Below are 26,297 nucleotides of genomic sequence, written 5' to 3'. Positions count from 1 at the left end.
TGAAGTCAATGCACCAAGTCAGCTGTTAACTTTGCAAAGGTGCTGTCTCAGATAAGGGCCCCAGTGAACTATTTCACAGCTACTTAAGTACCACATTTTATAGAACTGTTTTAAGGCATTTTGGGCATTCTTAGCTCTTAGTAACTGGGTTAGCTAGTATAAGGAAGCAAGATTAATTTTTATTAGCTTGAAGTATCATATTTTATTCAAGTGATAAGAAATATCATAATACATTATGCATCTGCCAGTTATAGTCCATTTTAGTTGGTTCCAAAACCTAAGCAATAAATGAGTAAGACAGTTTATCTAGTTAAACTGAAAAAAACAGCATTCCACACAACCAGTACTGGAGATGTCAACCGTATAGTAATTCCAGCATTACCTTGTTATGGCTTTCCAGAAAGTCATGAAGTTAACAAATTAGAACACATCAAGAGCCATTTTCCAAAGATTTATTGAAGTAGCGACAGGTTGCTCATACTGTGCTGGAAAAAGCAGTTTTATTGAATTCAGATACTTAAAAACAGTATTGCAGCACAAGATATTGCTATTTGTAAACTAGACTCCATTGTAAACTCTAATCCTTCAGGGAGAGTCAGTTTGCAAGATCTAAGACCTATTTCCTAGCATAATAATCTTGCGCTCATGGAAAAACTGCAGAAAGGCACTTGAAAGCTGTTTCTTCCTTTAAGACATGGACTTTTTAAATCATGCTGGTAAGAATTTCTCCTGCATTAATAAGTATGCATCTTCACTTCAGCTTTACTCCAAGTCATCATGATGCTGGGAAGTTTCATTAATAACCTGTTGAAAAACAGAGACACTTGTATTAAGTTTTAGGAGTAAGATTATTGGGTTTTTTAGAGTTAGAATTGGAATATCCAGTACCACAGAAACATGAACAAATGGGTATTGACTCTCACTTGTTAATGAGAAGTTCTGGTTGGTAAATAGTGTGCAAAAACCATTTAAGCTTTATTGGCTTAGTCTGAAAACAGTATCTTGTCCCAAACAAGTACCTCTGTTTACTGCCACGTGTTTTCCTCAGGTGATGTGAGGAATCTTTTGAGAACTTGCTTACTCAGCTGAACTTAAATACTCACTACACAGGTAACCATCAGCCACTTAAGGACTATCAGATGAATTTTGTGATCATTTCCACAGAAGCCTGTTTGCTACATCTGTATGTTCAGCCATGCAGCCTGGACTGCCAGATGCTGTTCTAGTCCATACTTACTACCATATACAGGCTGCACTGACCAGTAGACAAACTTAAGAGTATTTTAAGGTAAGCAGCTGTGATAGAAATAAAATCAAAAGTTACCACCAACCTGTCCGTCTCTAGTTTCAACAGTCTTAATTAGAAGTGTCCTCTTTGAGTGAGTGTCAACCATTGGCTGAGACTCAATGTTGGTTTCTGCAGAAGAAAATGTATTATTATCAATAGTCTAGATGAAGTGCCTCCTCAAAGAAGTGACATGTAATTGATTTTAGTGTCTACTTTCAGAATCCTAGTTTAGTGTATGAAGACCCCATTTACTGTATGAAGAAGTCTCCTGCTCTGAATAAGCTTATCTTCTCTATTTTCTCCCTGTTCCCATTAAGGCACCTTCAGCAGGCTTCTAAACCCATCACTCACTATGTACAGATATTTAAAAAATATCTGTGCCCAGAAACAAAGTAGCTCCTCCCATCCAAGATTAAGTAATTGCAAATAGTCTAGTTATCTATAGAAAAACATTCACATGCAACTGCATTTATACAAGTTCAAATACTGGAGAAAAAGGAACTATCCAGGACCCTTTTGCTAATGATAGAACAGCCATCTAAACTGAAGGAGCAGAAACAGCTTACCTCTCAGGTTCAAGGAAGCAAAGGTTGGAATAGGCATGTTAATCCTGAAGGAAAAAAAGAAATGGGTGAAGTCAGACATGGGTATAGAGTGTCTTCTAGTAACTGCTGTTTAGAAAAGTGCCTGCACATGATTTTTACCTGCTCTCTTCACCCTCCAGCAGTTTTCTGTAGGTGGCAATCTCAATATCAAGAGCCATCTTTACATTCAGCAGGTCCTGGTACTCGCGGAGATGGCGAGCCATTTCTTCCTTCATGTTCTGAATCTCATCCTGCAGGCGGCCAATAGTGTCTTGGTAGTTAGCAGCTTCAACAGCAAAATTCTCCTCCATTTCACGCATTTGGCGCTCCAGGGATTCATTCTGGAAGAGAATAATGAAGTTGAGCACTGCTGCAATTCAGCCACTCTTACCCAGCCTCAAATTTTTAACAAAGGGAAGTTGAGTTACATTAGCATCCTTTCTGAAAATGCCCAGACACATCCCAAATTTGTCATCTCTTTATCTTCCCCTTGCAAATTCAAGGTGGGTTATTCTGCTACTTTGTCTGAGGTGTGCCATGTATTTGTTCTAGCAGGTGGCAAAGCAATCCCTTACAGTAAGTCTTAACACATGCAATACAAGTCAGCATGCAGGCAGACCTCAGTGAGGGGATTTGGAGGTGTACTATACACTGTTAAATCCATTTCAAGCCAGCCTTTAAGGCAGTCGGTTCTAGCAGCGGCAAGATTTGCACCTCCTTTCCACTGCTCCTCCAGCTTTTTTTATAGCTTCAGCTGTACCTGACAAGCCATAAACACTTCCAGAAAGTGTTACATAAACAGTGAATATTATAGCAAGAGAATAAACTCAGTGTTTATACCTTCAGGAAGACTAGTTCAGTACATCAATCTAACCAGTGCACTGTAGTCCATGCAGGCAAACTGAGCCCATAGCATCCTTCTCAAAAAGTACTAATATGCTGCTGTATTGCATGGGAGATCAGCTGCATTCACATCTATTATCAACAATTAAACTGCAGTGCAGTGCTTAAAGCTGCAAAGGTAAGAATGTCCCAACAACTGCTGTCTTATACTTACGCTTCCCTTAAGGGCATCAACTTCACAGGTGAGAGACTGAATCTGTCTGCGGTATTCATTAGCTTCTTGTTTGGCCTGGCGCAGGGCATCATTGTTCCTATTAGCAGCTTCAGAGAGATCTGCAAACTGTGGAAATCCCCAGTTTGGTTAGCCTAACACTTCAACAGAAATGGTGTAACAGACTTTTTTTGGACACAGCATTTGAGGGCAACTGAAGCCATTACAAGCCTTAACACCTAAACCACTTAAATATTAGCATTACTCTTAAAATGCCTTTCTATTTTAATTGTTAAATTGGAATTCATAGTTAAACCTTTCGTATTTGTTTCCCCACCCCGTATGTTTCCCATCTTTTCATCATTTTTTCACCCATTCATTCACTCCTTTCTCCAGTATTTCATCCAACATCTGCTTCCAGGTACAAGCATAGGAAAGTCTCCACGTATGAACCCATTACTTTGATGCTGTACTCATGGCACAAAATAATGTTTTCAGCTGTACTCTTCCCAGACTAGGAGTTTAAAGAAGACCCTGTGCCATGGCTGTGTTCATGTCCAGTAGAGAGACAGAGGGAACACCATGTGCTACAGCAAAGCTGTTATGTACAGTTAGTTCGAGTGCCTGATGCATCTGAACAGATTTGACTTACTTTGGACTTGTACCACTCTTCAGCTTCCTGAAGATTCTTAGCAGCAACGCTTTCATACTGTTGGCGAACATCACGCAGGGCAGCAGTAAGATCAGGCTTAGAAACATCCATATCAATTTGGATGTGCTGTTCCTGGAGTTGGGCCTGCAGTTCTCGGATTTCCTTAGAGAGAAGCAGACACTCAGTGTTATTACACGACAACATACTGAACATACACAGGTGGGGACTCTGGGCCAGAACCAGTGAAGAGCTTCCTTACTCGCTAGACCACCAGCATCTAATCACAGACCCAATTATTCAGCTTACCTCATCATGAAGCTTCTTCAAGAAGACAATCTCCTCTTGCAGGGACTCAACTTTGCGCTCAAGATCAAGACGTGCCAGAGAGGCATTGTCGACATCCTGACCAGAGAGAAGAATGATTAGCAGTCTTACAAAACTGATGTAGAAAAGTCTTTTAAGGCAAGTTCAGTAGCATACAGACTGATGCTACATCTGAGCTTTTTGGCAAGACAATATGAAATAAAGAGCTGTGAAAACCACCTTTTTGCCACCTCCTACCCTAGCCTCAGACACTGCTATATGCACCTTTATTGTGATTTTGGAAACTATACAGCATATGTAGATTACTTCATCTTTGCCAATGTATTGCTAAGCATGATCAAGAACACACAGATCATGGTGGGTGTAAATCCTGCTTGAAGATGAAGCGGGTACTTGGGTCAGAAGCCAGCAATAAGCTCTTTTAGCTTGACTACACTGAAAAAGAGTTAGTCTTGCAATTTGCAAACTTCTTTTTTTCCAGTGGGGCTTAAAAGTGCAACCCATGTGCCTACATGCCTATCAGTGGGCTTAGTTTCTTGTTTATTTCTTATGGACTCCTTGGTGATCAACCACAGAGCCCTTTGGGTCCACAGACCACAGCTTGAGAGCATATTTGTAAAGCTAGTGAGGTACATACAGGAACTGCAAGCATTTACTTCTCCAAGTAACAGATCTCCCTCGAGAAAAAGAAGGTATGAGCATAAACGCAAATCGAGTTAATCATCATTGGCTACACCCTCACAGCAGCTGGCAAAGACTACACCTTTTGCTGGACGGAGATAGTCTTAATCAACAGCAAAAATTCATTTAAGGCATAACAGAAGATACACCATGAATGTTACATGGGAGCAGCTTGAATTAGTTCAAAAACATAACTTAAGACTAAACATTGATTGGTAACTTCTTACATTTTAAATGTGCAAGGCAATTTGTTTGCAAAGGGGACGATTGTTCCTTTCATACTAGTTACATACACGCTGCATGCTTATGTTCACACAGTATTAACATATCAGGTTTTCACAGCTTACACTAAAGCTATTTTGGATTGTCTGAAGCATAAGCATTCCTAATCAGCAGTTCTCACTATTATGGCACCTTTGAAATAAGGAGTGTTTTCTTTAGACTCCTAGAAAGCCACTCCTTGCATCACTCCTACTCTGGGGTAAGGTTCTTGCTCCAGAAGAATTCTGTTTTCTTTATCCAGCAGAACATCCCTTCGATGTGTTATTCCATAACATCCCTATCAATTCCAGTTTTACACCCACACAGGTCACATCAGCTCTGTTTTTCATTTCAGAGAAAGAATTCCTTAATTCATTTGTTTCCGCTCCCCCCCCCCCCCCCCCAAAAAAAAAATGAAAATCATTCTGGAAGGAAATTACATGGCTATGACACAACATGTTTATACAATTAGACAGACATCCAAAGAGTTTCCAATGGATTTTACTGAAATCTGCATCCTGAAGACTAATTTTTTCAGGACAACTGAACAGCTACAGGATTTTTAGGAGCTTAAACTGAAAGCATCTTAAATTGAAATCACTTGAATATATGGTATGTATTTTACTATATACGTTATCATTAAGTTGGGAGTGAAGAATCAGTGTACCTGTATTTCCTAGGTGTATGGAGAACCACATAAATAAGCTACTTGTAGCCTGAGCAAACAAAGTGTAAGGCATGAATACATGCAACTGGACTACACATTGATTTTATCATAGGAGATTCTTTAATGCCAGTCACATAGTTCACAGGATTGAGCATCCATGTTTACTTCACACAAACCTCATGTTAGCCAGGAGCAGCCCTGTTAGTCTTGTCATAGGTTCAGGACCTATTCCTTGCTGCCACAGCAGCTGGCAAAGCTGCAGTAAATAACTTTCTCACTAATTGTGATGCTTGTTTTGTCCCAAAGGAAAGAACTCTCTGAACCCCTAGGTTTATTTTATGTAGTACACCCCTCAGCATATGAGTAAAATCTCATCTTTGTTCAGGATAATAATTAAATTAAAACTCAGTACATAAAAGTTGAACAGTCTCTAAAGCAGGCAGCTTTTGGAAATACAAAGTTTAAGTTCAATTATTCGTTCACTTTCTTTAAAATACTGAAGTATACAACTGCTCCATCAAGTAAAAAGTAAATTTGATGCTACATCAGAACAGTAAGTATCTGCTGAAATGTTCCAAATCCATGTATACAACTTTCTGGTGCAAGAATACAATGGTTTAATAAAAAGCTGTGCATTTCTTTACAATTGGAGGCACAACAGGATGTTTCAACTTCAGTGTTCTGTGAATGTAATTTCACTTGCAGGAGAACAATACTTATACTGAAACAGATTTAGTTTTCACAAGCTGCATGTTAAGCCCACCCTTTCACGGTAAGGAAAATTTAGATATTACTGTTGTTCAAATCAAACACACTAGCAGGCACCAGTTATGTCACGAGTGGGTTTAGTGTAGTGTTTCCACAGACAATGATTTGCAATTCTTATCTATAAGCTACACCTCAGGAGATTAAATGGATCCAGTTCTGACTGTACCGCACACACAGATCTGCTGGAGGCTGAGCTCCTGAACAACCCCTTTTCACGGTGGAGGGAAAAGAGGGATAATGAATGTGGGATATGCACAAAGCCAAATTCACTTAAAAGCCTAGAACCTTCAAAAAGTTTAATTGGTTTGAAATAGAGGTAGACATGCCTTGAAGTGCACCAATTAAGGCTGGCTTTTAAATGATCTTTCATACTTAAGTCAAAGGATCCTTCAACTGAATTCAGCAATGAATCAGAATAGATTAGGTTCTCTAAAACTTAACTTAAATGCTCCTGCATGGAACTTCACACTACGTTAAATTAGCTTAGCACTCAGAAAAAACAGAAGCTGAAGTTAAGGCAGTATCTCAAACTGTTCTGTTTCAAACTTCCGTCCCCAGAATGCCAGCGGAGACTCTGAATTCCCAGACTCTGAATGGGAGTAGGTATCTTGGTTTCCACATGTATCTCACAAAGACACCTGCTCTCCTTCAGAGACTATAAATATACTGTAATCAAAAGCCTTGCCCCAGGAAACACTGACAATCAAGTGATGATTTCCTGAATGGTGACATCTACTAATGCCTATGAAGAGCTTTGGGATGAAATCAGCCCGTGCCCAGCTGCATAGAGATAAGGGCAGTCACTTCCAGCCAGGAGGAATGCTAGCAATGCTGTTTCACACCAGCAGTTTTAGGGAAGAGACCTTGTTTTGAGAAGGCACATTCCTAAATACCTTCTAGTCCAAACAAGGCTTAATCCAAGTCGAAAAAGTTGAAAGCTGGATTTGCACAAGTGAAAACCTGAGCTTAACACTTTTTGAACACTGTTTGCACAGTTGGTTCTGGCTGTCATGTAGGTTTTAGTTTATCTGGATAACGTCATAGCATCCTACAGAGACTAAACTCTAACACAACTTGTTTCCTATGTTAACATCTTTGTTTACAGAGGATTAAATTCTATGTTCTTAAGGGACATCCAGAGGAGGCAGACTTGACTGCTGTGACCTCACCCCAAGGAACAAATTGTCTACTTCTTGTCAGCAGACAACACCCATATGAAAAATTTTAGATTTGGAACTGTTGTCCAGTAACGCACTGACCGAAGTGATTCATTAAAAAGGAGCTCTGTTTTCTGTAAAAACTAGACCATACGCACGATAGACACTTTTGGCCAGAAATATGCCCGCACCATTACACATTTAGTAAGAATGCAGCCCACTGCGCCCTCCCCTCCGACACAAAGGGATCTATTATTTCAATCTGCTGCCACCACACTTGCCATAAAGCCTGTATCTGCATTCCACGGTGAATCCCATAGAAACCATTAATACCCTTCAGCCAAGCGAGCAGATGGCCCCCTTTCACTTTTATTGGATCGGAAAGCGATTCCACGTCGGAGCGCTTTTTGTAAACCAGGCTAGACTTGGATAAAGCAAGACAATAGTTCCTCCCCCCCTCCCTTCAGACCGCAGCATCCCCCTAAAGAAAACAAGGAGGGTTTGCGTGAGAACCGATGGAATTCCTTTGTGCGAGGAAAGCAAACTCCTACAGCCCCATCCTCCCGTCCCAGGCACCACCGCCCACCTCCGGCTCTCCTCTCCTGCAGCTCCCTCCCTCCGGCCCCCGCCCCGCCGCCCGCGGCCCCCGCAAACCTGTCTGAAGGACTGCAGGGTGTTCTCGGCCTCTTCCCGCTGCAGCATCTCCTCTTGCAACCTGGAAGGGACGAGACAGCGCTGAGGAGGGAGCTGGGGGTCCCGTCCCCGTCCCCCCAAACTCCCGCCGCCCCCAGCCCAGCCCGGGATGCCCAGGGGCTGCCTCCGCGCCGGCAGCCCGAACGACCCCGCCCTCCCCTCGCACACTCACTTCTCCCTCAGCCGCATGATGTCGTCGGCGAGGTTGTCCCGCTCCACTTCCACGCGTGCCTTGTCGTTGGTGAGCTGGTCCACCTGCCGGCGCAGCTCCCGCATCTCCTCCTCGTAGAGGTCGCCCAGGCGGGACGTGCCCTTGCCCTTGAGCTGCTCCAGCTCGGCCAGCAGGATCTTGTTCTGCTGCTCCAGGAAGCGCACCTTGTCGATGTAGTTGGCGAAGCGGTCGTTGAGCTCCTGCAGCTCCACCTTCTCGTTGGTGCGGTTCGCCTTGAACTCCGTGTTGATGGCGTCGGCCAGGGAGAAGTCCACGGAGTCGTGGAGCCGCATGGGCGGCATGCTGCTCCGCAGCCGCACCGACGTCGCCTTGGTGGCGTACATGCCGCCGGGCGAGGCGGACACGTACCGGGCGGTGCTGGGCCGCAGGGAGCTGCCCAGCGAGTAGCGGCTGCTGGAGGTGATGTAGCGGGTGCCGGTGCTGGGGCGGCTGCCCCCGCCGAACATGCGGCGGTACGAGGAGTTCTTCGTGCTGATGCTCATGGCGGCGGCGGCGCGGGCTTTGTAATCCGGGAGCGGAGCGGAGCGGAGCGGGGCGGCTCGAGTGCGCGGCGGGCGAAGAAGAGCGGCGGCCTCGCCCCGGGCCCCTTCTTATGAGGGGCCACCGCCCGCCGCCGGGCCCGCCCCGCCAATCACCGCCCCGCCCGCCGCCCGCCGCCAATCGCCGCGCCGCCCGCCGCCGCGCCTCGCCCCGCGGGGAGGGGGCGGCGGCCGGTGGGCCGCGCGGCGGGGCGAGGGGAGGGGAGGCGGGGGCGCTGCGGGCCGCCGCCGCGGCGGACACAAAGGCGGGCGGGCGGGGCGGGGAGGGGAGGGAAGGGAAGGGGAGGGCGGCGGAGAGAGCGGAGCGGAGCGGGCAGCACCCCTGCCTCCCCCGGGCGGCGCGGCGCGGCCGAGCCCCGAGGGCCGGCGGATTTCTCCCCGGGGCTGCGGGCGGGCAGCCGCCGAGGCAGGGGAAGCGGCAGGGAGGGAGGGCGCGGCGGGGCGGTGGCCCGCAGGTGGGGGCGCGGGGGGAACCCCGGCGCGGCGCGGCGCGGCGCGCCCGGGGAGGGCGGGGGTGAGAGCAGCGGCATGCTGGGCTTCGCGGAAGCGGGCGCTGAGCTCTGCCTGCCTCGCCTTCTCCCCCTGCGAGAGTTAGGGCGGTGGGTGCGTGCGCGGGAGGGTTGGCAGGTTTAGTGCTGTGCCACAGGACGGGCAAAAGTACCCCGGGTAACCCAGGGCACGTACGTTAAAGAACCCTCTATAGGTGTGACGTGTATGTTGTATCTTTTTGAGAACCCGTTTCTTTTCTTCCTGAGCTTTCTGAAAGAGAGTAAGATCGGGGAAGAGCGATGCTAACTGTTCACAAAGGGCTGCCAAATGTCCAAAATAAACAGGCAGAAAAAATAACATATCTGTGTCTTCGTTAGCTGCCTCCCCTGACAGCAATCTTAGCTCCTACTTCTGTGCTGAAGACACAACATCTACAGGCTAAATGTCTTTCCCCTGTAGCTGGGTGAGCATTTACACCAGTAAGGCTTAATTCTGCCATTGTTGTAACAACGATCCCGGCGGTAACTATTTTTTTAGTATGGAGAGTACATGACTGAAAGAGCTGCAGTCAGGATCTTGCTCCTGCATGCAATCCTTCTAATAACTAGGATAGTGGCCGGCTTGATTTTAACGAAGGTTTGTTTCTGCACTGTGGTACCCAACAGACTTTTGCTATTAATTTCAGTAGGCACACAATCAGTGTCTTAGGAAAGCACCTGGTAAAGTTATAATTATTCATTAGACAACCTTTGTAAGTAGCTTCAAAGGCCAGACAAAAATCCCAGCTTTTCAAGAGCAATTTTACTATCAAAATTGTGCTGCTAGCAGTAGAGATGAATAATGTATGTAGGTAATACAGGGCAATAACAATGGCATAAAATTTAACAAAGAAAAACTTAGACTGAGTAGCAGCAGATTGTTTTCAGTATGAATGCAGAAGTCGTTTAAGGGAGATGACAGAATCTCTCTCATTTAGATAATTTAAAACTTGAGCGGCCAAAGCACGGAGCATGTTCTCTAATCCTGCCCTGACACATCAGGTAAGGGACATCTTCCTCTGCTGTGAGAAGTGACCAATATAACGTAGAGGTATTATCTGTAACGTATTACTTCAGCTCTTTTGGGATGCAAAACTACCACTGATTTTTAATTCTTTTTAACTTGCAGTCCTGCAGAAGCAAACATCTTCACTGGAAATTCTGATAAACCTGAACACAAACACTGGGCAGAGAGGAAGGTAATCTTCACATCCCAATTCACAGTGAAGTCAGCTATTACACTTCAGCTATTGTACTTGAGGTATTGTACCTTACAAGGAAGAATTGGAGCCCGTATATTTTGCTAAGAATTTATTTTTTTTTAAAGGAAACTGTGCTTTGGTTTCATTCTGATGGCAACCAGAAGTGCAGGAATGCACTTTGTATCTCAACGTAGGTCCTTGAGGTTTTAATTTCCTTTATTCAGTGAAGCTTAGTCAAGCAAATGAAGCTGACAAGGTTGAGCCACTGAAGTGCTTGCAGCATAAGTCCTGGGCTCTAGCTCATTCCATTCACCCACTGAATAGGAGGCAGAGGTCACACAGCATTCCTGAGGCTCAGGGTACCCGCAGCCCAGCCTGGATGCTGTTGTGCTCTCCAGCCCTCTGAGAGCTCTTTATTTAAGCCATCAAGTTTGAGCCGTAAGCCTTTGTGAGCCCCAGCACAAAAGTACACACTCCTTCTATGAGCAGGCAAAAAAGTAAAGCAGCACATAAGCAACAGCCTCACAGATTAAAGATGCTTTACTACTCAGAAGTAGTGATAGTTTTAGCAGATTGTTGGTTTTTTAAAGGTGCGCTGTGCCCAATCTGTTTTTCCTGTCTGAGCACAACTTATTTATACTCCACAGAACCTTTAGTGGCACACACAAGCAACAGTCATCCTTCATTCAGAAATTGCTTTGCCCCTAAAATCCAAGGAGGTTGTTTGTTTTAGTAAATAAAGATGACCCCCTCCACCGCCATATTTGAAGTGTAATTTCCATATGTTATGTCACTGCTGCCATATGTATTCTTGGCCACCTGCCTCATTGCTGTTTCTCACTATGAAATTTTCCTAGAAATGTTCAGATATTGTCAGTTTTCAGGACTACAGTAAACCTTTAAGTGCCTTTTGCTGGTTGACACTTGCACAGATGCATAAATGGAGGAAGCTCTAAGTTTTTTACAAGGCTGTAATAAATTTAACACACATTTGCATCCCAAACCCCAAAGGGGAACAAGAAATGGTCTCTTGAAGTGTGAAAAGATCTCCACAGTACTTGTCAGGAAAGACTATCTCAGTTTAGCTATAAAAATCATGGAAAGTGTACTTCTCTGAATTGAAATGAAACCACAGAAATCAGCCTAATTTTAAGGAAGGTACTATGGGACTCTCAGAGTCTGTGGCTGGTCAGGATCTTGATCAATTCTTACATGAAGGACAGACAGCTAACAGCATCACTAAACACCATGCTGGGGATTATTCATAAACTATTAGTTGTCATCTGTTTTGTTTATTGCAATGCTTTCATTTGCAATTCCAGTACACAGTCAGGCAGCTGCCTAGTCAGCTTGCAATACCACTTACCTCTACAGATGTAGCATCAGAGGTAAGCCAATGGCACTCTTAAAAAAAGAAACATGTGTTTTTATTCTGAGCCTTTCAGTTCACACTGCAAAATTTATTTTGGCATTTTTCATCTTTTTGCCAGAGAACTGATGTATTTGTTCACCGCCAAGAGTGAAATAAGGAATCAGGCCCTATAAGTGTAGCAAAAAATACTGGATTGTTTAACTTTCATTAACAGGAAAAATGGGTGTGCATAGGCAGCGGGTACAGTTGCCTGATTGGCCTTATACTGAAAATCTGTTGCACTAAAACCAAAGAAGTCCTCATAACAGTCAGAATTTCTCTGACTTTCTTGCACAAATATCTGTTGGTCTGAAAACATTGCTGAAAATAATGGCATTCACATTTTTTTTGATTTGCCACTTTATTTAAACAGTAAGAAACTGAGAAATTTAGTCCAAATATTGAGTGTGCTTTCCAGGTATTATAGACTTTGACTAAACAGATGTGAATACTTTAATTAATCAGATTTGTGCACTTTTAGTAAAGTTTCTGCTTCTTGGAGGTATAAAATGACCTATAAATATTAAATAACCAGGAAAAACATCCTGCTATGGAAATGCAATCACTTTTGTTGTCAGTACCATACAGCAACCTTAAGCCTTGGCTTGCATGTGGCCATAGAGGCATTCCTTTACGCTTCCTCTGCTCCATGAATATTGAACAAACTCCAGGCAAAAGGGACCCACTTTAACATGAGGATATGAAAGACTCTTAACGCCCTACAGCAGAAGGGACTCTCCGCAATGCTCAGCTACAGCAAGTGCTATGGCTTATCGCTTGAGTGAGTGCTGTAATCTTTAGTCCGAAAGAGCACTTCCTCCTTCAGCCGTGGTCTAAAAAGACGAAGACTGCTATGGTTTTGAAAACAGAAAGGTTCCTGTTTCCAAAAAATGGATTCTGGCTGTAAATCTTCAGCTGGGGCCAGTCTGTCCCTCTATCTGAGAGCTAAGTGTAATGGGGAGCCCCAAAGAAAGGCTGGTGCATCCAGGGAAGGGCCGATTTTTCTGAACCCACAAAAATATGTCTCCCTGCACGCTGCCTGGGAGAAGCTGGTTTGTTTTTTTTTAACACCACTGGGCTGCAGAACACCTAAATGTCCAGGCATTGAAGTCTCCCTTTGTGAGTAACTTCCTTGACTAATTACGGTCTTAAGAAAGAAATTGGCAAATTCTTTTATGAAATTTATTTTTAAAATTATGTTGCCTACAGTCATTGCCAGTGTTGCAAAGCATATCAAACTGGTGTGACTAGCTGCTGATTTTTTCAAGGAAATGACTAGGTTCTATACTCAAAACTAACCAAGTCTCTCTGCAATATTATATGTTAATGTAAAATGAACTATATGAAACTGGCAGGGGTTTCAGCACTAGGGAAGTGTTTTGAACATGACTCATGCCACCCAGTTGCATGACTTATATTTCCAAAAATTATTATTGTCGTGCATAAAGTTCCGTCTACTATGGTTTCTAATTGCCAGAATAGGATGTTTTCTGTATCAGGACAGGACGTTTCTGTACCAAATCAGGTACTCATTTTCAAAGCCAGTACAGCCCTCAGCCCTGAGTCCCACAGTTGTCGCAAACACCATGCACAGTTCTAGCGACACAGGGAAGAGAAAGAGTTTTTCAGCTCTATCATAGGTGTAGCAATTTACTTAATCCATCCCTTAAAAAAAAGGATGACAACCTAAGTATTCCATCTGTCTCACTTCACTTCATAGCATAGCAACACATTTAGCAATGACTGGGACATAAAGGCCAAGGTTTTCCAAAGTGACAAGAGGTTTGGCATGGTTTGAGGCTTGATGCTCAACCTGAAACTCTTTAAGCAGAAATAATTTCCAGAATACACAAAGTCCCTCACTCTTGATTTGGGTGCCCAAAAATAGATAATTTGAAATTTTAGCTCTCTGCTGTCCTTGTTTCGTGAAATTTGTATTTTGCTAAAGACCAAGGAACTATTCAAGGATCATGATAAGCACTTTACAAAGACTATTTAACTTAAATATCAGATAAAGGGTTTTAATTTACAGTCAGCTTAAGCTTTCAGTAGCACTATGCAAAATGTTGTATAATGTGCGGGGATTCTTTCTGTCCTTTGCCACATTGCTGACCTCGCTATCTTGAGCTTGCTATCAAGTACAGTGCTCAGCTGCTATCCCTGCAGTAAGCTGTTGGCACAAGTAGAAGTCAACAGCACGGATGAACATTCATTTGTCACATTACAATGGGAAGCCATAACATTAATCTCTCTGGGATTGCTGTTTTAAATTTTGAGATTGCAAACCTTTTCAAAGATGAGTCATCCATCCATCCATTCTCTCTTTTGGAAAAAGCTAAAAGAAGTGATTCTAATATGCCATTAATGAACCCTGTCAGTTAGACATTTACTACTTCTTTTTGGCCAAGCTTTTTCAAAGGAAACTGCTTAAAGAGCTCTAGCCAAAAAACAATTAAATCTGAGGAGTGATTTCATTCTTCTCTCTCCCCCAGTTCCATCACTTACACAAAGCATAAATAGCATAATGTTTTCTTGCCATGATATACCAGGAAATGATGATGTTCTTTCTGAGGAAGAGGCAGGACACAGCAATGGAATCGTTAATTGCATGCAGCAATTGTTCCCTTCTTCCTTTGAGGTGCCCAGGACAAGCAGAACAGTACTAGCTCCTCGAGGGCCAAGGTTTTAGTGGATTCCTCAGTCCAAGTTCTTGTGCCAAATCCTTGGTTCCAATGAGACTCATAAACTGAGCGTACATTGTGTTAGCCATTCTGGGATTACTTGGCTCCTTACAAAAGGAAGAGGCGGTGGTGCACACACCCCAAAGCTGAGAAGACTGAGTTTCTAAGAAGACGAGCTGTTTTTTCATGCTAGCTCTATGCCCAATTTTCAAGCATGAGTATATTCTGTCCAGTTGGGATTGAGGAGGGAAGATGATCCAGATTTAAGCTGATAGTATGCATAAAATATTGTGGGCTACAGGGAATGGAGTGGAAACTTTATTGAATATGTGTAGAGCAGACGGTGCATATGGCTGGAGAAGGAAGAGAGCAAATATCTGGAAGAGTGGAGGCATCTGTATTTTTTCAGGTGGAAAGGTGTCCTACTTCCCATTAGAAAGACGAATTCACTATCTGCCTGGAATTTTCCTTGAGAATTTGGTCTTGCATACGGTCATTGGGTGGGAGAGAGCTTGTGCAGGATGACAGGAGGAAGGACCTAGCAACTATTTAGGAGCTTTGTAGATGCTTTAGTTTTGCTGACTCTTAGACTTTTGCCAATGTTTGTGGCTGTTTATTTGACATGGATCAGGCATTTCCCGTAAACTCCATGACATGGAAGTTACCAAGCCTACCACGTAAGTCCGAAGCATGCCAGGATGAAACAACATGCAGGTCAGATGTCAGGATCTTTCAAAGACACAGGAATGATTTACCCTGAATATGGTAATAATGCCACTGTCCTGCAGTTGTATTCTGAAAATAATCAACTTTTCTGATAAGAGGAATCTTGAGATTTATGCTGGAGATGAAGGATATAATACTATTGTACTGCAATATATGTGATACCTGCACTGGTAATGACAATGGGAATTATGCACAGTGTAGGTTAATTAATTACTTGAGTTTAATTGTGTTAGTTTTTGAACAACTGTGTCCTATACCATAGGAGATGAGTGCTACATCTGACTTGGCACTGTAACTGCAATGAAATCATCCTCAGGGACTTCATCTGACATGCAGGGTTCCCGATAGACAATTCCAACAATTTCCCATTGTATTTCTCTTATGAATTATGTGAAACATGTTTGCTGGAGTCTTAAATCAGCCCAACTCCCTACAGCTGAATATTGACACTGCCAGTCCATACTGAATATCTCTTGTGCAAGAAGATTTCTCTTTTTCAGAAAGAACTATTCTAGGCTTTCTTGGCTCATTTAGGTTAGGCTTATTTGGGCTTCTCTCTCCAGACTGTCTCAGCAAAAATAACATTTTAAATTCATAGCCATTTTTCTAAAAAAGGTTTGTTTCAACTTTAGGAAAATGCAAAGCTTTTTGTTCTTAGTTGAGGCAATACTTAACTGGGGGAAGGGACCCCAAAAGACGTAGCAGCCAAAAATGACACTTTTATATTTTAGGTGGGATTTTTTGCAGAATAACTTTTCAATTTATCCTTCATTTCAGTTTATCCTTACAAAATCTCACAACTTCTTCAAATCTGTGCTTTTTTACAGACTGTTTTCCAAGACACTTTCTGGTAGAAAAGAGCTATGTCCCAGCCACTAAGCTTTAGTATATTGGTATGCTTGACAGACATTTGTAGCCACATCCAAAGTGAGAAGGAGAATATTTACAGTGCAGTCAATTCCATAACTGCAGTTCATAAGTGATATCAAATAGCTTTAAATTAGCTTTAAAGTAACTCATTTGCAAAGTGCCAGCAATATAGCCAGGGTGGCAGACACCTCCATGCTGCCTAGGTACCAAGTGCTCAGCTTCTTGGGCAGATTTTACGGTACTTCCTTTGTGCAGTTGTGGTTTATCTAATTTCAAGATAGCTCAGCAAGTCCACAGTTACAGCTCTGCTGCAGCTGCATTAAAGATTTTCTTTCTCTCTGGAGGAAACACCCTGCTACTGAAATCCTACCACCACGGTGACCAGCATAAGAGATCTCATTTCCTGTGCCAACTACAGCCTTAGTCAAAGATTAAACTCACCACATGGGACTGAATGAAAAAAACAAAGTTTGGGCAGGGGCTGAACTACTTAAAAGACAAGTCTGTGGTATACAGAAGCTTTAGGTGATACTAGAAGGCCTCGTAAGCAAAAGGCATGACCAATGCTAACATACAGCTACAAGTCTTTCTCAGTTTGCACACTATAGGCTGTGCAAATCATATGGGGATGCCGGAGATGAAAGTTCCTGCCTTAAGCAAAAAGGTAAGAGGCACATCCAGGCTCACCATCTGCACTCTTTTTCTCTCCTTTCCCTCATCCCCCCTCCCCCAGAGAGAGAGCAGCAGGCACCATGCTGTTTCCTCCTGCCCCTGCAAGGGAGCTGGGAGCTCCCATGCCATTACCTCATCCCGCTGGAGCGGCTTGAACTGATCCCTCCTTTAAGAACGCCTGGCTCCGTGCCTGCTGTCACCCGCTTCCTGTGACCCTTCAAAGGTCTGATTCAAAACACATTCATTGCAGCAGCAATCTTTTAGCTGACTGCAGAGGGCCTTACAGAGGTCAGAGTCTGTTTTGTTCAGTCCAGCAAAGGTTTTATAAAAATATATATATATATATATTTGGTTGGTTGGTTGTTTTTTGTTGGGTTTTTTTTTTTTTGATACTAGCCTTTTTTTATCCTTTTTTTTTCATCAAGCACTGGAATGTGTAAGTACAACAAGAAAGTCAGTAACATTATGTAAACATATGCGTCTCATCCAGCCAGGGTGACCACTGGAGGCCAAACATAACAAACAGGCCAGATTTATTTAGATTTAAATTTATTTAAACCAGAAAAGTAAAGATTTAATTAGAGAAGCAATATCTTTTTATTCCTTATTCCCTACAGTGTATACACATAGCTCCAGAACCTGAAAATAAAATCCTGAAATGGAGAGATTAACATATTTGAAAAGAGAAAGGTTAAAAATGCTTGTGTCTGAGGACTCTTCCAAATAATTTCAGCTACATAAACTTCCCCTGTATAGAGTTCTTAGAAACGTGTTGGGAGAGGCTAACAAACCTGGTTTGATGTGGGTTTCATTTCTAGTCTTGCAGATGCGTGGCGTTATAAATGAAAATCATAGGCTTCGTTAGCCATACTGGCATGGCCCAGCAGGCTTCCCAGAAGTGCCACGTCTGTGGCTGACAGCTACCTTTGCTGAGCATCACTTCAGCAGAAACCAAGTGTGATAAATTCCATCCTGAAACATTACATCCAGTACAGATCCATTTTGATAAACTGCAAAAGGTTTTCAGTTTTATTAGTAACCTACTGGGCCAATGGTTATGGAAACAATAATTTATGCTAGACACTCTCAGTGAATTTTTTCAATTCAGTGATTGCATTCCGAGGGTATGACATGCCTTACATTCCTTCCTAGCCACAGCGATTTCTGACCCAGAACATGAGCTTCCCTTCTAGACAGCTGAGATGTCTGTATACTCTTCCTGATGCTCACTTAAGTATTTAGTAGGTTATACTGGACATTCGGACACAAGAAGCATTGTTTGTTGTTCAGCCATCAACATTAATATTTGCCTGTATTGAAGTTTTGGCTGATCACTGTGAACGCACTTTTAAACATCTGGTGGATCAGCAGAGGGGGAGTTTTCTCTCTCTCCATTTTTTGAATATAGAAGAAAGGCTCACAAACACTTCACAGCTACGGGTCTACTAGCTTCCATTACCTAGCCTTACTTTGAGGGGTTGCATTCAAAGGAAACTTCAAGCAGTTTATACTACTGCGGTATTGTGGCATCAATAAAAGCCTGTGACAGGCACTGCAGACTGGCAACCTCCTGCTCACAGCTGGGTGCAGGCAGAGACCTTGCTGGCATGTTAGTCTGCTCTGCTGCAGATGGAAGGGCAGGGAGAAGAGTTAACAGATAACTGCAGAAGGCTTAAGATGCCTATAAAATGTTTTGTGTGGGTTTGTTGTGTGCATTTGTTGCTGGTGTGAATTACAGAAACACAACAGTGAAAATCTTTTCTTCTCACTTTGAGGAAAAGAGTAGACATACAGTCCAGTCATAGTTTGTAATTTTACCTTTCAGTTGCCAAGTACAATGCAGAATCTTAAGGCGGTGGTTTTTGCATGTTTCTGTGATGTTGTTTGGCAGCATTGATAATTGTAACATTTTTAACAATTCTAAAGCATTTTAAGAAGAGAAAATACTGCAGTGGTTTCATTTGCGTGTTCCTCTTACCACATGTAGCTGTTTCACTGGATGTGTTTATAGGTTTCTAGGGCAACAGTTTCAGATCTAGCATGATTACCTGTATCATACCACTCATCAGAGATGTGGGCAAACTTTGGAAACTTCTACATTGAGGAAATGCTGCTAGTTGCTAGGAGGTAGGAGTTTTCAAAAGCTGTCTCAATGAAAATGCTGATATCACATGCCTATGTCAACAGCTTTAAAAATGTCATTAAATGATCAGTTTGCTTAAAATATATTTTACTATAAATATATTAGAGTCAAGAAAATAGCTTCTTCATCAATGCATTATCATAGTTCTATAGATGTGCTCATTTAGAATAAATTAACGTCTTTTTAGAAAAGCCTATCAATTGTTATTTAAAGCCAGCTATATTGTTGAGCCATAACTGATATATGAAACAGCCCATACCTGTGTCCTAAAAAATGTTGAAGAGTCCAGAAGTGGACATTGGACTTCAACTCTGTTATTAATATCCTCTGTTAATCAAATTAAATGTTCATTGAGATTTACAGGAATCCTATTCATCCTATATGCACGGAGCAGACAAAGAAGGAGCTGTCAAAATATCCCAATTTCAGTATGTCAGAGAGATCTAGTTGGGAAATTTTGCAGACATGTGGCTGCTTTGGGGTCACAAGACAAAGAGTGAGCAACTGTTTATCCTGCCCCATGGCAGTGGCAGCATGTGTTAGCAAGATATTCTGAGTGAAGTATGAACAATTGCTTTCACGGGGCTCATCCTCTCTCTGCAATCATTCAGCTTTTCTGTAAGGAAAAAGATATGAGTGGCCATGGATCTTGGCACTTCTCAGCCATTGCCCCAGTCTCTGAAATAAGCAGCATACCTTAAATACTGTTATGTAAGGTCTGATCCAAAAAGTGTGGTTGTTATTATTATGCTGACTTTACATTTATAAAGGGAAGAGCACTAAAAGTAACTGTTTCCAGATTCCCTGTTTTCATTTTGGTCCTTTTCGCAGCTGTCAATTAACACTGAGAACCAGGTTAAGGCAGACACAGTTATACAGAATTATAAAACTGACTACTGGCAGTTGTTTAAAAATGAGCACTAGGGAAATTTTGGTGTTTCTGATTCTTTGCAAGAAGCAGCCAATAAAATCCCAACCTAGTTAATTAGTTTCCTTGTTGCTAGAGCGGAGGTGTGTTGATCAGATTCTCCAGTTTACTACACTGGTGGAGGAGGTGGAGAATTTCCCCTGAGCAGGGAATGTCCTACTGCCACCAGTATAGCAAAGACATCTCTGCTTTCTCCATCAGACTCCACCTTTCCCATGCATGAATGGCAAGAATACCTTGGAGTCAGGGAAAGGGGAGGAAAAACACGGCTCAGCTGTCTCCCTGTCTGATATAAGGAAATATAGCTCCTCTGTAGCTTTAATTGCTCCAGGTACTGGGCAGCTCCAAATAAACGAACTGCTCCCAGCTGCCTACAGCTGCCACTCATCACAGTATCTAGCATTGCTGTGATGTTGCTGAAATAGTAATACAAGGAGCTCAGACTCATTCATCAGCTTTACTAATTTCAGTAGTCTAAAAGCTGCCTTTTTCTTTACCTTCACCTTGCATCTGTATTTTGAAGGGGTTCTACCGAAGTGTGTCTTCGTAGCTGATAACAGCCTTGCTCTTTGTAGCCACCTTCATCATCTTGAACCCTCTTCTTCAGAGCCTTCACCGTCTTTGTCCCATGACTGTTTTCTCCAGCTGGCACATTCCTGCTTTTGTTATGCCATGTGATTCACCCACCTTTCTCAGTTCTCCGTCAGCCATCTGTGCAGGCAACCTCCCTCACTTCCTTTCAGAAATTCTAAAGTAGACCTTGGACTTCTTGTTTTAGTCACCTGCTTACATCCATGGCTGACAAAGAAAGCAGCAGCCCCAGACTCTGATGATGAAGATCCACAGGTGAATGACAGAACTGTTTTGAAAAAGCTGGCAAGGACCAATATTCTTACTTTGAAATTTTGTTTCTAATTCCACTGTTTTCCGCAGTTGATGTGTCCCATATTCTGGAGAAGTATATTGAAAGGCAGCAGATCTCTCTCTTTTTTGCCCTTCAGTTTCAGCTAAAAATTCTTCCTCCACTGAAAGGCAAGAGGTAGGAGCTATGACAGGCTGTATGAGGCAGCTTCTAAGGAAAAATAAATATTCCTCAAATCTACCTTATTTTTACCAGGTTTCTAAGAGGCTCCGCAAAAATATGATTAACTCAAGAAATTATTAGAGAAACATGCTGAGGTGTTTTGGTTTTTTTTTTTTAATGTTTCATCTTCACTTTACAATCTAAATCTGCAAACTGAGGCATAGGTGAGCGTCTACTTGTATGTGGTGGGTAACCCACATTATAGTGTCTGTCTAACTTTTGTTTTGAAAACAAACTACTTTTCATGGGCAACAATGTCTTTAAGTTGCCTCTTCAATTTAGCAACAGCAATTTCGTAGTATTGGGGCAAATTAGAACAGTTTCATCAGTTATTTCCTTCCTTCCTGTTCCACCAGTGGTGCAGGCTTTGAAATGACTTCTCAAAAACATCACTGCACACTGAAATCATGAAATGCTTAGGCCCATAAAACTGTCGAGGGCCATTCGCATCAGCTGCCCAGCTGGACAGCAGGCCAGCATGCACACCCCCGCACAGGGATAAGCCCCTTTTGCCGCCCTGCATCCCTCTTCTCTCCCTGTGCCCTGGCCAGGTGCAAGCCACCCGAGCTAATTTCGGCCTCCAGCCTGCCCTTCCCTGCTGCCCTGACATTAACGGCCAGGCTTGGCCTCCACCTTCTCGGCAGGCGCTGGACACCCTGCGGTGGCACAGCAGGGCCTGAGGAAGGGCAATGGAGCTGGGGATTTCGTTGCTGCCCCTGTGAGGAGACATTGACCACAGGGACTGATGGCGGGGAGAAAGGCCTTCTCCTGAGCCCCCACTCCCAGGAGGGTGCAGAGCTGCCAGCCAGTATCAGCCCCGTGTCTGCCATTGGCCCCACGTCGGCCTCAGGGGCAGCAGAACCCGTCATGCCAGCGGGTGGCTTCGTCCTCCAGGGCCTAAGCCCGCTTTGGGGTTTAATGAGCAATTAGCAACGCCAAATTGAGCCGCTGCTCCGGAGCTGTGCAGGGAGCTGCGGGCGCTGAGGAGGAGGGCGGAGGGCGGAGGGCGGGCAGGTGGGAACGAAAGAGCGGCGGAACGGGCGGGCGGCGCTCGGGGAGGCCGCCGGGAGTGCTGCGCCGGGCGCCGGAAAATGGCGCCGCTGCGGGTGCTAGAGCTTTACAGTGGCATCGGGGGGATGCACCAGGCCCTGAAAGGTACCGGCGAGCGGCCGCCGCCGCCAGCGCGTCCCTCGGTGCTCGCTGCCGCCGCAGCTCCGCCGTGCGCCCGCCCGCCTCCTCGCCCACCCCCACCTCCTAGGGCGCCATCTTCTTGATGGGACCCCGGCCCCTGAGGGGAGGCTGTGGAGGGCGCCATCTTCTCGATGGGGCGGGTTAAGATGGCCCCTCTCCTCCCGCAGCCGCTTCCCCGGCCGGGCATGTCGCGCCGCTCCCCCCCATCTTGCACAAGCACCGTGTGGAAGGAAGGGATGGGGTGGGAGGGGGTCCCCTCATCCCAAGCCCCGGACACACAATCTGCCGCGCTGCAGTGACAGGAAAGTGACCTTATGGCGGCGGGGTTGGTGTTAAAGGGAGCCGGGGGAGGTGGCTGTCTCACGGGCCTGCTGTCAGGGACTGCCTGGGGGTGATTGGCAGCATTGGGCATTGGCGGCTGAGTTTTGGCTAGCAGTGTGTTTGCACTGGGGACCTGTGGCTGTAAACTGAGCAGTGCCTGAAAGCATTCGCGGCCTGCTGGGTGGCACCAGGTACCCTGGAGCACGCTGGGATGGAAATTATGGATCTGTGGTCCTGCTTCGGCCCGGGCAGCTGCTCCCGGGAAGGCTGTGATTTTGTCTTTGTTAATATGTGCTCTGTCTTCTACTGACAAACTCCTGCTGCAGATGGGATCGGGATCATGCAGACGCCCAGGATGATACTCGGGCAAACTAGCCAGGGTATCCCATAGGCGTGCACGCAGACTTCGTTTTCGTGGCGCATAGTTAGGTGAATAGCTGATACGTGATCCATATATGAGACTGGTATAACGTTTTCTAAATATGAAAACTGGTATAGTGAATTCATGCTAGACCATGTGCCCTGGGTAGTTTTTATCTACAAGGAACTCTGGAGCTGAATTTGCTGTATTAAAGCATGGCCTGGGTGACCTTCAGCAAGTTCTGTAGACTCTGTGACTTGGCTTTCCCAAATAAATAATTGAGCTAGTTCTATTGATCTCCTTTGTAAAGTACGTTGGGCCTTGTACTTCGAAGTACAGGCTTCAACAAAAAAATGTGCAATTTAAGAGAATGACCGTAATAATTTTAATTGTACCTACAATCCTTCAAATACTTCAGCCTTCATAAGCATTAGCAGCCCTTCTATTTACAACAGAAAGCATTTTCATAAAAAATCAGGTGAAAACTTATCTTGTTAATTTTCCAGTGAGCTGAGTAATATTAAAAGGTTATGCTTACAGAGTAGAATCCATTTAGCATTGTTCATTGACTTAAAACATACTCACAGTTGGCAGTGCAACATTTTTTCTATCTAATTTCTACCTGAATGTATATATATGTTTTACATATATGTAATATGTAAAAATACATGACATACCGAAATATGTACCTACATTGTTACTATAAATAATCCTAACTGCCTGTTGTAGGGATGCATTTTCCTTATTTCCAGAGACATCCTTAGATTATTAAGAACAAAATATATCTTTGTATGGAAATACAGATTTTGCAGTCTTTGTGGAATGAAGAGAGAGTGTTAGACATTGTATGTTGTGTATATAGCTGTAATAGTAATACTCTACTTTTTTAGTAGTCTGGTTTGTGAAGTGATGGGGAACTATCTACATGTTGTAGACAATTTCCATGTTTCCATAGAAAGTGGACTGGTTCCTGAAACTTAGCCTACACCATGGTCCTTCACTCACAACACATTTGTCATGTGTTGGTGTGTGTATATATGTAACAAATCTTTACTGAATGTTATCTAACTCTGTTCTTAACATAACAATAGATGTCTTTTGAATGTTTGGTAGTGTTCTGCAATAGTTAATAAGTTGTAATGCCAGATGTGATAGCCTATGGATGGCTAACTAAGAAAGTGTCATTTACAACACAACAAAACACTTAAAAGAATGGGAGTATTGGGAACGCAGCCTTAGAAGGTTATCAGAATACTGTAAACTTGTATCCAGTAGATAGTTACTGTGCATATGAAGGCTTGAGAGCATATATCACATTTATATCTTGTGTAGTTTGGAGGGTGAAGGAATTAACCAAACCCCTTGTATTATTTCCCAAAAAGGTATGTTTATTGCCAAGCTCGCTGTTTCTGAACTTGCTGAACAACTGCATCAGTGTCAGTACATGTTTTAATTTCTGTTATTCTGGGTTATATTTGACTGAAGAAATTATACCGAGTATGAAGTGAGACACAGATTCTTCTTAGTCATACCAGCCAAAGCAGATGAAGGGACTGTGTATAAGAGGAGACTTAAATTATCTGTGTAAATTACCCTAGATAGTATTAAATTGTTAAATACCAATTGAAATTTGCAAAGCATATAGATACAATGCTATTTGCATTACAGTTGGTTTAACTTTTTTTCAAATCTTGGTGCTTGTTTTTCTGGGAAGCATATGAGAACTCGGCCCATAGGCGTTGTGTTCTCTTCGAAAAAGTCCAAACTGTATACTTCTAGATGAAAATCTTGGTTTAGTGTTGTTAAAACTAATAATCAGGCAATTTGAAGAAAAAGGGTTCTGTGCAATTTGCACTGAATTGAGTATTTAATGACAGGTCATTATATAAAACTGGTTTTGATGAGTTGAATTACATTCAGGAATACTAATAGAGTCAGGCATTTTGATCCTTTCTGCTGTTTTCTTTTTAAGTCTCTCAGACATCTGGATTCAGTTTTCTTATACAATTTATAAAGGAACAAAGTAAAGTCAAGGGGGATTTAAGTGTTTGCTTTTATGTGGAAATCAAACAAAAAAGTGAATGTTCCTCTGTAAGTACTTTTTGTATATAATAACAGGGTTTCGTATATGTTTTAGGCCTATATGTGTACATGAAACCATGTTATTTGAAAATGTTTCTGATACAATTTTTTGGATATCATTTAGCAAGTGGCAGATTGGCATCTTCCATTTAAATCAAGTACAGAAATAGAAGGTTTTTCTTCTGTATAAATCTGAAGCTTGAAAGCAAGCCCTCCATTTTGCCAGTGCTTGCATAAATCAGATACACGAGAGATGAAGATTACGTATAATACTTTATTTTCTTGGTATGGTTTCTAGTGGATCTATACAGCCAAGAAAAATAACAGAAACATGTAGAAGAGAGAGAGAGCATGAAATACTTCAGTGGCAGCACCCCAGGAAAGCTACTTGTTCTACAAAAGGGATTCTGCAGTCCTGGCAAGTTCTGGCTCAGTGTTGGTTCCTGGCTGTGTTATGGAGCCAGTTTTGTGGCCGGTTATGTTTAGCAGAGCTTGTCCAACTTTCTACTTTTCTTTGAAATTGCCAATGTTTTCAATTGGCAAATACGTATTTTCCAGGAAATCTGACACTGCCTTTTCTACCTGGAAGCCTTTTTGGCTGTGATCTTTCATAAACTTAGTTTTAGGATGGCATATACTTGGTGTTGCTGGATGAGGATGCTCATTGTTTTGGCAGCTGTCATTAAAAGTAGAATGCATTTGGCACCAAGTAGTATGCAATTGGTTTTCAGGTTGTCCTTGCCTACAGTAAGAAATAATTGAGTTTTAATAAATTCACGGAAGTTTATACTCTCTCATAAGTGTTTGTCTATTAACAGTACGTAGAAGTTATTAGCACATAGTTACATAGTTGAATCAGGTTCTTTTTGACAGTGAAAAGAAGGCTGTTCCTGAATTTAGATTTCAGTCCAAAACTGAAAAAGAAAAATTTTGGGGATTGCCTAGCTCTGTGTTGTTTCTTTAGCTGTAGATAATTCAGCATATGCAGAATTTCTAGTTTTAGATTTTGAATGCTGTATAATAGTATTTTAAGTTTAACAGCAAAGGCATGCAAAAAGATATGATTTAGAAAGTTGAGCTTGATTAAAGTCAGAAGTCAGCGAGTCTGTTCATATTCACACTCTTGAAAGATTGAGGCAGCTAAGGGATGGGAGTGCATTTCTTTCTTCTTCCTGCCCTATGCTCCAAACTTTGCGAG

The 26,297-nt window shown here is 43.1% G+C and overlaps 2 protein-coding genes across 9 annotated transcripts in view; one reads left to right on the top strand and one right to left on the bottom strand.

The window, feature by feature from the left end:
• Positions 1–438: 438 nt before the first annotated feature.
• VIM (vimentin) lies at positions 439–8,939 on the bottom strand. Its single transcript, XM_030007518.2, has 9 exons — positions 8,302–8,939; positions 8,091–8,151; positions 3,885–3,980; positions 3,579–3,740; positions 2,930–3,055; positions 1,993–2,213; positions 1,855–1,898; positions 1,332–1,417; positions 439–804 (listed from the first exon to the last, which is right to left on the bottom strand). Exons 1-9 carry the CDS (start codon positions 8,841–8,843, stop codon positions 763–765), a joined length of 1,380 nt encoding a protein of 459 aa, XP_029863378.1. The 5' UTR covers positions 8,844–8,939; the 3' UTR covers positions 439–762.
• A 496-nt stretch (positions 8,940–9,435) lies between these two features.
• The window catches only part of TRDMT1 (tRNA aspartic acid methyltransferase 1), a 42,059-nt gene continuing 25,197 nt past the window's right edge, over positions 9,436–26,297 (top strand). For 3 of the 8 annotated variants that reach the window (XM_030007522.1, XM_030007521.2, XM_030007520.2), the window contains exon 1: positions 22,174–22,299. In XM_030007522.1, coding sequence (XP_029863382.1) covers positions 22,236–22,299 — 64 coding nt within the window. In that variant the 5' untranslated portion in view covers positions 22,174–22,235. Of the gene's footprint in view, positions 10,430–10,556; positions 10,689–22,173; positions 22,300–22,340; positions 22,570–26,297 lie in introns of those variants that run through there. The other 5 variants (XM_041122075.1, XM_041122074.1, XM_030007523.2 and 2 more) reach the window with 5 other exon arrangements.

The sequence above is a fragment of the Aquila chrysaetos genome, chromosome 3 (genome assembly GCF_900496995.4).
Source record: "Aquila chrysaetos chrysaetos chromosome 3, bAquChr1.4, whole genome shotgun sequence".
NCBI classification, from domain to species: domain Eukaryota; kingdom Metazoa; phylum Chordata; class Aves; order Accipitriformes; family Accipitridae; genus Aquila; species Aquila chrysaetos.
Note: the sequence above shows the minus strand (reverse complement) of the source record. Positions and strands in the feature narration are given on the sequence as shown.

Bases quoted from the DNA above. Each gene is read 5' to 3' on its own strand.
- VIM (XM_030007518.2), bottom strand. From the start codon at position 8,843: ATGAGCATCAGCACGAAGAACTCCTCGTACCGCCGCATGTTCGGCGGG. The intron at 3,981-8,090 runs GTTTGCGGGGGC...CTCTCTGGTCAG, and splicing joins CCCTGCAGTCCTTCAGACAG to GATGTCGACAATGCCTCTCT. The intron at 1,899-1,992 runs GTAAAAATCATG...TTTTTCCTTCAG, and splicing joins CTGGAGGGTGAAGAGAGCAG to GATTAACATGCCTATTCCAA.